The sequence below is a fragment of the Cornus florida genome, unplaced genomic scaffold (genome assembly GCF_030987335.1).
Source record: "Cornus florida cultivar Cherokee Brave unplaced genomic scaffold, ASM3098733v1 CherokeeBrave_3.0.0_Hap2_Chr10, whole genome shotgun sequence".
NCBI classification, from domain to species: Eukaryota; Viridiplantae; Streptophyta; class Magnoliopsida; order Cornales; family Cornaceae; genus Cornus; species Cornus florida.
The window spans coordinates 103,054,074-103,064,173 of NW_026775580.1; the positions used below are offsets into that span (position 1 = coordinate 103,054,074).

The 10,100-nt window shown below is 37.7% G+C and overlaps 1 protein-coding gene across 1 annotated transcript; it reads left to right on the plus strand.

Annotated features, from left to right (window-relative positions):
- Window positions 1-4,183: 4,183 nt before the first annotated feature.
- LOC132278285 (uncharacterized) lies at window positions 4,184-7,217 on the plus strand. The gene is made up of 6 exons (XM_059780086.1): window positions 4,184-5,445; window positions 5,599-5,795; window positions 5,876-5,979; window positions 6,052-6,177; window positions 6,250-6,333; window positions 6,501-7,217. Exons 1-6 carry the CDS (start codon window positions 4,184-4,186, stop codon window positions 7,215-7,217), a joined length of 2,490 nt encoding a protein of 829 aa, XP_059636069.1.
- Window positions 7,218-10,100: the final 2,883 nt, after the last annotated feature.

Genomic DNA, 10,100 nt, shown 5'->3' on the forward strand with positions numbered 1-10,100 from the left:
GATTCAGATGTATGGGTGCGATCTATTCGATTGTAGTTGTTGAAATCCTTCACATAGCACGTTTTTAGTGATCGAATTAATTGTACATCATTCTTATGTTCTAGTGTTTTTAATCAGGTTGGGCATGGTGCGTTAATATATATGTACTATGTATAGTTTCATCTGCTATCATTTTGTACTTTACGTGGTTCAATTAGTACACCTATCGTTAAGCAAATCTTTTGGGAACAGGACAGTAAATGCAAATGCTTTCATAGTATTAATTTCGTGTATCTCCTTTTCTGATAAAATGAATAGAACATAAGTGTATTCCAAGTGATCATCATTTAATATTCCTTACCTTTCCGTACATGTCATATATTTATAGTCCTTGTTGATGCATTTTTTTGGCCAGTATATATATATATATATTATAATTATTTTTAAAGCTTGTCACTGTGTTTAATCACACACATTCTACATATGTTCCTTTGCCATGACCAAATTTTGCTGCATATGACTTGCTAATTCAAGAATACACACACAGATTATAATTCCGGATTTATTTACTAAATAATAATCTGTGATATTCCCTAACCATTTAAGAAAAAGACATAAGCTCAACCCCCCCACCCTCTTCCTACTGATCTTGCTTTCCCTTTATACTTTGCAACTTGTAAGATGCAAGAATGAAAGACAAAATGGAGAGAGCATTACATTTAAGAAAAATTTATGTGATATAAACAAGTTTAATAATATATAACTAGGGTGTTGTAATTGTCAAAGTAGAAGTGGCTACTGCCACATCAAATAAATTTTACGGACAGTTTATACATGATGCTTTCATACTACTATAATATGATAATAGAATAACTAAGAATAGCTGGGGTTGCCAATTTTTGGAACCGTTTCAATCTTAAGGTGCAATTCTTCATCTACTTTGTCAACTCACCAATCTGGCGAGAGGTGGTGGGGTCATGATAGATTGACTATTACACCCGCGTCTATATGTAACTCACATTTAGTCAACTTTATGTGGGATTAAATCATGGTCATTTGACGATATAACTGGCTAGCTAATCTAACAGCCGACAATTCAATGCATTCACATCACACGTGACTTGAACAATATTCATATATCATCAAAGCATCCAACTAGATTGCAAAACGTGACATAAAAAAAATCATTTGCAACTACTGTACATTATAAATATAATGGCATTAAAGTCGAACTATATGGTATTTTGCAAATGTTGCATAAAAAAAAAAACGAAAAAAAAGCAGCAGGGCAAATGCTCTCACCTGATGAAAATGGAAGCCATTGTATCTTGTCAGGTCTGCGTGGGTTGGGGACCAGTCGGAGGTTTGTATCAGTGAGTTGGGGGATAATGCTGGTGATGCATTCACATCACACCTATGTTGTAGAAATTAATTTGGATCTATTATATGTATGCTTAATTTTCACAAAAAAACCTTTGCACCACTTGGATCAACTGCTAAACTTGATTAGTCTCCTGTGTAATTAGTGAAAACTCTTTTTAAGTTCCCAAATATTGAAGTGCACTAATGCTAATCTTGTTTGATATTTTCAGAAGTGGATCTTTAATTTATTCCATGTTCAGAGTTCACTGAATATTAATTTGGCACTGAAAGGAAGAAATCCTGAAGTTTTGTTGGGGAAATGAACATTTTGAGGAAAATACTAGAAAAAAATAGATTTGTATTCTCCTTATATAATACTAGGGGAGACATTGAGAAATTTGTCCATCATCACAGTCATACTTTTTTATTTTTATTTATTTTTTGCCAGTTTGAAGAATGGTGTGTCTCTATTTTTTATCATATGATTTCGTCTGTGTCTAGAATCTAAGAGTTACCCCATTAGACTGATCACATATATCTTTTCATTTTATTTTGAAGTAAATTTAAATATCAGCTAATCTTTTTTCCTTTTTCAATAAATTTTCATGTAAACTATTACTATTCTTTTCAATAGACCAGACCACACAAAACATATATGAACATATACCCACGAAACACAGATGTGATGTTATTTTTAATTTTTAGTTAATAAGCTTGTTCCCCCCATTAAGGGTTATTTTAGTCAATTTATAATGTCAGGCCCATGTACAACCACCACGATCGTCCGCTAATTGGTTTCCTAACATTATTCTGGCGAATGAACCACAGCCATAACTTGTGGCGCCACCGCCACCACCACCACCACAACTTGTGGGGCCACCACCACCATTCCCACCCCCAAAACCACCGCCACCAAAACCCCATAGGAGACGGTGACTTGGTGGTATTCCGGTGAATGAATCCCACAGACAACGGTGACAACCTCATAGTCGAAGTTCTCGCGCTCGGCGGCGGCAGAGAGGCCTGTCTCGGCTTGGTGACGGCAAAATCGGTCGGGTTATGGTTCAGATACGGAGAGAGATGATGCACGAGATATAGAAAAGGTCCGGAGAGGTTCGGGTCTTGAAATTCCATAAAGGGCCTAGTTATTAATGACGTGGCGGCTTCCAGAGTTTTTTTTGTTCATGAGAAATTATTAGGTGGTCCAAGGCCACCACATGTATGATTCGAACCAGTCATAAAAAACCATGTCAGGGAAGATTACACTTCGGCAGTGGCAGTAGGAGCCAAACTCACCCAACATCAACTTTTTATTTTTTTCTCTGCAAAATTAGCTTTTTCTTACAGTACTACATCGTCTGTCTCTCTCTCTCCACATTGAATTTGAGTTTCAAAAATCTGATTTAAAAAAAAAAAAAAAAAAAAACTTCTTTCATTCTCTTTTGCCCTCTTCCTGGATTTGGCTGTTGTAGAAGCAGATGTGTCTTGATTAACATACTCACATCAATCAGATAGCTTTATTGATATCAATCTTCTATACCATCTCTCTGTTTATTATTACTTCCACTTTTATGCTCTTATTATTCTCTGTTTTTTCATTGTTGAATAGGTTTCCAATATAAATCTTATGGGGTTCTCTTACCTAAAATCAAGGTTTGTTCAGGCACATCCTTACTCAACTTTATGTTTGTGTTGATCCTAAAATCGGTTGGCTAGAGCCAATCTTAAATTGATGAGTTGCGGGCGTGCCAGAACCAAATATATGGTTCAATTGTGAATTGTCAACTTATAGTCTCTTAGGGAATGTTGACTTCAGGCGATTACAGGAGATAGAGAACAAATAAACTCCTAAATGAGTTCAATATTGCCTTAGTTATAAGGACTTTCTGTAAACAAATTATAGTAACGTAACGAGAGAATAGAAAGGAGGAGATAATGGATATAGCAAGAAAAGAAAAGGAAAGAATGAGGAGAGAAAAAGAGAGAGAGAGAGAGAGATTGAGATAGAGAGATAGAGATGAAGAAGAAATAGCAAGGATGCTCTCTGTTTATTTATAGAATAAATGGTAAAACAAATTCCTAAATACAAGCATCCTAGTTATATTCTAATACAACCACATAATTATTCAAATTAAACTAATCCTAACTAAATACTAATTCAAAAATTAAGTAAACACATAAATCCTATCTAACATAAAGTTCAAAAACATTATATCCCTGTAATATCCTTGCATATAGTGTTATTTTGTATGAGAACTGCCATGTCACTGTTCATGCATATCACTAATGGATTTTATTCTAACTAAGATGCTATTTCAAACCACCTTCAATCCAATCACCTTCCATAACCCAGATATCCTTCTCGGCCCAAACTCTTAGCACATCATCACAGACCAGGCTTTATGTTCTTGGCCCATATTACTATATCATTGATCATCAAGTCCAATTAAAACCTAAACCCAATTACCAAAATGGGTGTCAACAATGCCCCCTAATTTTGGTAGCCGTTTTAATCCTTCGGCTTCCAAAATTTGAATACACCCATTGCATTGGGACTTAGCATACATATCATATAATCTCTTGAGTTATATCAGGAGTAGATTTCCCAAAAATGCCGATCACACTAATCCATCTTATCATTAATGACATTGTGATAATCCTCTCTTTTTCCACAAAAAACACGTCTCTTCTCTCATTTGAACAAAACTCTCTGCAAACCCTTCTTCTCTTCCTAAACTCTTGCTGCAATCAAATTCTTCTTGCAACTATGGCTTCAAAATCATAGAAGCAAAGTGATTTGACTTTAGAGAATCCTTCTCCCGAAGCAACATCGCACACCCAAATGACGAAATCGGTAATCAAAACCCTAGTTCCGGCCGACTTGAATACTACTATCTTGATCGATATCACAGAGAACGCTAAGGGACTTGGCCCAGCGTTTCTTAATCGATTCCTTCCTTCATTATCCTCAATTTATCCCCAGGCTGAGCAACAACTTCCTTTCTCAAAACCTCTTTATCTGACAGCGGAAGGGGATAGACCCACCCTCTCTGTCAGAAATTGGCATCCACTAATGCTCCAATGGAACGATTGGGTGGATCGTGTATCAGCAGCAAAAGGAGAGCAATGGAAAATGATGGGAATTTACGACCTCATTCAACTCAGTAAGATCCCTTTTATTTTTAACCGAGCCTTGTTTTTTGCTTCTTTACACTTTTGGTCCCCCACAACCAATTCTCTACACTTGCACTGTGGTATGATGGCTCCTACCTTGAGGGATGTCTGTTTTTTAACAGGATTAAAGCCTGGGGGAGACGAAATCAATTATCTCCTTCAAGATGAAGAGATCTCTTTTTATTTTCCAGAACAAAAAAGGGCTAAACCCTTTGTGCAATCACATGGTCCTTTCTTAAAAGAAATGTTAGGGGAAGAAGGGACCAATGTAGATGAACAAGAGCATATAGGGTTTTTACTATTGTGGTTGTGCAGATATTTGTTGTGTGCCCCTGCCATTCAGATCACCAAGGACCTTACTCAACTGGCCATTGCCCTATTGAAAGGAAAACCTATGGCATTAGCTCCGTTTCTCTTAGCCTCTTTATACAGAGGCTTGTCTGACCTCATTACGTCCAACTTTTCAAGGTCTGAAGGACCATTTTGGCTTTACCAATTCTGGTTGCATGCATATTTTCCTGAACTTGCTCTTCCTATTTGGCTTGCTCCAAACGATCCTTTGCTGTCATTCGAGTATGCTAGAGTCAAACCCAAAGACCATTCCTTTAATGACTGTTTTCAATTATTCTATCATCAGTGCAAAATCAGAACCCAATCCCAATTCCTTCCCTTTTCCAAATGTCAACTAGCTCCATCTTGGTTGTTTCCCCGTACTGCCGAGTCTTCTCCTGAACAGATTGACCGTTATATCACTTCATGGGGCCACTTCTTGATCGCAAGAGACATACCTTGCAATACCGTTGCTCCCAATTTGCCCAAGAGCCGAACTGTGGTTGAGTTTTACAACCCAACGCAATTAGCTCGGCAATTTGGATTGACGCAAATGATCCCAGTGCCTCCCCATTTTTCTTACAACAAGAACTATCACAAGTGGGTTAAGCTTTCAAACAGTGAATAGATTCAAGATGTTACCAATCGGTTTACCCAACGTTTTCAAGAATATCAGTACAAATCCTTTCTATAAGAACCGCATACAGATCCAAGCTTCGAAACCTGGTGGGTGTCATCTATTAATTTTACCAGGACTGTAGATTCTAGTCAACTTGTGTCCACCTTCCTTGGCTCCTACAAATTCATATCCCTCAATTTTCAAGGTGTTGATTCCCTCGAACTCGTTGATCTTACTACCGCTCTTGAGCCGGAGAATATAACAAATATTGCACCAACTCGTCCTCCTCCAGCAGCTCGTGCAGATAGGACCAGATCACGCTCTTGGCAAAGTAAGTTTTCTATCATCTTCTTTCCATTAATACTTCTATTTGGTTTATATGATACTTATCAATGGATAATGTAATTCCAGGCACATATTCCAATGCACCAGAGAAATCTGGTACCAAATCTGAAGAAACTTACATTGATTTCTATGTTCCTTTGCAAAGTATTCCCCCATCCTCGGCTACTCAGGTAATACTCCTAACCGAATCATATATATCATTTTTGATACATACCATTCCCTTACTTAAACTTCTTCTCCAGAAAGCTACAAGAAAGAAGACCATAGGAAAGAAACCCAAAAAATCAAGAGCCAAGAGACATTTTGATTTGATTGATGATGATGAAGTCATCTCCAAGAAGAAGAAGTCTGCTACCGAATCTCCTAATGTAATTTCTTTCTGCTTGATCTTTTATATATATATTACTCCTTGAATATAATTAAATCGGCATTATTTGTAGAAAACTCAAGTCTCCTCAGATCAAAAATCAATTCAGGAAATCTCTACTGATCATGTCGAAGATGAAGACAAAATTGAAGTGTCAGTATGACAAAAATCAAGGTCTCCAGTATCTTCCCTAAACCTGGCTACAACTTCAATTGGTGAACAAATTGGAGATCCTGATGAAGTGAGTAACGACATATTTCTATATATATACATTTCTTTTATGTCCTGTTCTTGTAAACTTATTATGGCTATGGCATGTTTCAGGTACAACATGGCTCAGCTAATCCAACCAATCCTGTCAGTACCAACCCAAGCTCTCCCTTTGACACCCTTGACTCTTTATTTGATTCTGTCTTTGACTCACCTGATCTTAATCCTCCTGAAATTCCAACTGAACCATCATCTGACATAGCCCCAGAAGTAATAAAAGCCATCCAGATATTGTCCCAAATAGTACAACAGGATTTGTCTCTTACTCCTTTATTCAAAAATGAACTGGCCGAGACACTTTCTTTCCTCGGTAGTTATCCTGGATTCTCCCTGAATGATCAAACCTTCTTCAAAAATTTCCAGCTTCGAGTGCCTTCTTTGACAACTGCTTATGCTGAATCAATCCATACTATTGATCATTACTCTTCCCAGTATCATGAGAAAGAAAAACTTTCTCAAACTTTAAAGAAAAGAAAAGAACTGCATCTATCCTTAAAGAAAGAGGCTGCCGAGCTGGCTGCTAAGGAGAAAAAGCTTCAAGCCGAACTTGCTCAACTTCAGTTGGACAAGACAAAGCTTGGTAGTAAGGTGGCTAATCTAAAGGTTCAAGCGGAGACCGCAGCTCTCAAATTCAAATCTTTGCAAGCACAGATGCTGAAGTTGGAACAAAACAAGAAGGTGGCAGAAACATCCCTTAATCAATCTCGAGCTTTGTGGGCAGACTTTAAAGCCAAATTTGAAGAATTTCACTATAATTTCACCAGAATTTGAACATTCATGGGTCTGTAATATGTTTTGAACAATTTGCATTTTGTGATGTGTTGAATGGTCTCATTATGATATTTTTGCTTTTAAAATATACTAAGCTTCTATTTACTACATAACCATACTTAGTCACTATTCATTCAAACAAAAAGACAAAAATACAATCCAAACTATTTTGACTTAACTGGAAACTTCTTTTCTTCCATAAGCTCAAAAATAGTTGGCTTATATTTTTTAAGGTACCTTCCATTTATTGGCCTTTCATGCACTTCACCATCTAGATTTTTTAACTTATAAGCTCCTCCATGCAATACTTGGTGAATTAAGTACGGACCCTTCCAAGTAGGTGACCACTTGCCATAGACCCTATCCATCTTTCCAGGTGGAAGAACTGTCTGCCAAACCATATCGCCCTCTGCAAATGACTTGAACTTCATGTAAGCCCTCATGACTTTTGCTTTATGCATCATAAGGTGATCCAAAACAAGTTTCTAGACTTCATCTAAGTCTTCCAACTCGGCAAGCTTAGCTTCGTTATAATCGGCAGTAATGAGATTATGTTGCAAGGCAACCCTTGCCCATTTTACGTTTAACTCCATCAGCAACACTGCATCATGACCAAACGTTAGCCGATATGGAATTGTCCTGGTACTTGTCCTTTTTGAGTTTCTATAGGCCCATAAGGCTTCTGAAAGGGCTTCATGCTAACGCATCGGCTTGTTTTTTTTATCATCTTTTCAATAATTTCAATCACAACTTTATTTGATGCTTCTGCCTAGCCATTCCCTTGAGCATAATAGGGTGTTGAGGTAACCATTTTTACTTGCATATCAATGCCGAGCTGTAACACTTCATTCGCTCGGAAAACAGACCCATTATCGGCAACAATTGTTTTCGGTAATCCAAATCGATGAAAGATATGTCGCTCCAAAAACTGTATAACAGTATTATGAGTCACCGATACATATTCCTCGGCTTCTACCCGTTTAGTAAAATAATCAGTAGCGAGAATAATCCAATGATGACCCTTTGATGAAAGAGGATTAATCTTGCCGATTAGATTCATAACCCAACCTCCGAAAGGCCATGGTTTAACTAGTAATTGCATTTCTATTGCTAGGACCCACTGCATTGGACCATGTTTTTGATAGTCTATACAGCCTTTTGCATAAATCATACAATATTTTCTCATTCCTGGCCAATAATATCCATATCGGCGTATCAAGCACCTCATTTTTATACCAGCTTGGTGAGCTCCACATATCCCTTCATGTACCTCAGCCATGATCTTCAAACCTTCAAACTTGCTAATGCACTGAAATAACAAACCATCATCAGCCGATCTTCTATAAAGATCTCCATCCAGAAGCACACAATCGACTGCACTCTTTCTAATTCTTCGATCGGCTTCAAGAGTTGGATGTTGCAAGAACAAGATGTAAGGAATTCGCCAATCATCATCATCCAATTCGGCAAGATCAGTGGCAAAGACTTCTTCCATAATTTGATTTCTTGTTTCAGCTGATGGAAGAGATCGACGTGTAATCTTTATTACTCTTTCCTTCATTCCACTCGGCACCCTTACTCCTGAAGCTGTCTGTGCTAAATCATTAGCTAGTTTATTTATGGCCTTTGGTCTATATTCCAAAGTCACGTTGTGAAATTGGTTAACCAATTGGGTTGCCAATGAATGGAATGTCTTAATTGCCAATTTAAACATCTAAAGTCTTCTGAGATTTGATTAATCACTAAACTTGAATCTCCCACAATGTGGACATCTTTGACTGCCATTTCCAACAGAATTTCCAAGCCGATAATTAATGCTTCATACTCGGCTTGATTATTTGAACACGTGAAATCCAAAAAAAAAGAAAACGAGATTTGATTCCCTGTTGGGGATATTATCACTATACCAGCACCCGAGCCTTCATTGGTACTTGACCCATCGAACATTAAAGTCCATGGAGTCATGAATATAGATGTTGAGTCAAGCTCATTAAATACTTGTGACTCAATTTCAGGCGAGGGATGATCAGCAAGAAAATCTGCCAATGCTCTTCCCTTAATTGCCTTTTGTGGAACATATGCAAAGTTGAATTCCATTAGTGCCAAAGCCCACTTGCCAATCCGGCCTGTGATTAATGGCCTTGATAGCATATACTTTATAAGATCGGTTTGGCAAATAATATAAACCAAAACAGGCAACATATAGACTTTTAATTTCATTACTACAAAGTACAAGGCCAAACATAATTTCTCAATCGGTGTATATCTACACTCGACTGGAGTTAAAACTCAACTAAGGTAATATACTGCTTGTTCACTTCCTGCTTCATTCTTTTGTGCTAACATAGCTCCAATGGATTCTTCAGCAGCCGATAAGTATAATTTCATCGGCCATTTCTTTCTTGGTGGCATCATGACATGAGGACTCGATAAGTATTGCTTAATCTGGTCAAATGCCATTTGATGAATATCATCCCATCTGAATTCTTCCATCGGCTTCAACTTAAGTAGCGGGGAAAACACATGTAACTTCCTAACTGTATTAGCAATAAATCTCCTAAGATAATTCACTTGTCCAAGTAACCTCTGCAACTGTTTCTTGTTTCTCGGTGCACTAGCATCAATAATCACCTTAGCTTTATTCCTATCTATCTTTATACCCCTTTGATGAACCAAGAAACCCAAAAAGTTTCCTGCCGATACTCTAAAGGCACACTTTATTGGATTCATTTTTACCTTATGTGTGATGACCTTGTGGGCGGGTGTGCCGTGGGCTGGTGCGAGAGACACTGTCAGGCTACCACACTGGCGAGCTACGGGTGCGGTGCACAGTCCCACATCGCCTGGGTAGAGGAAAGGTGAAGTGCTTATATGTAAGTGTGT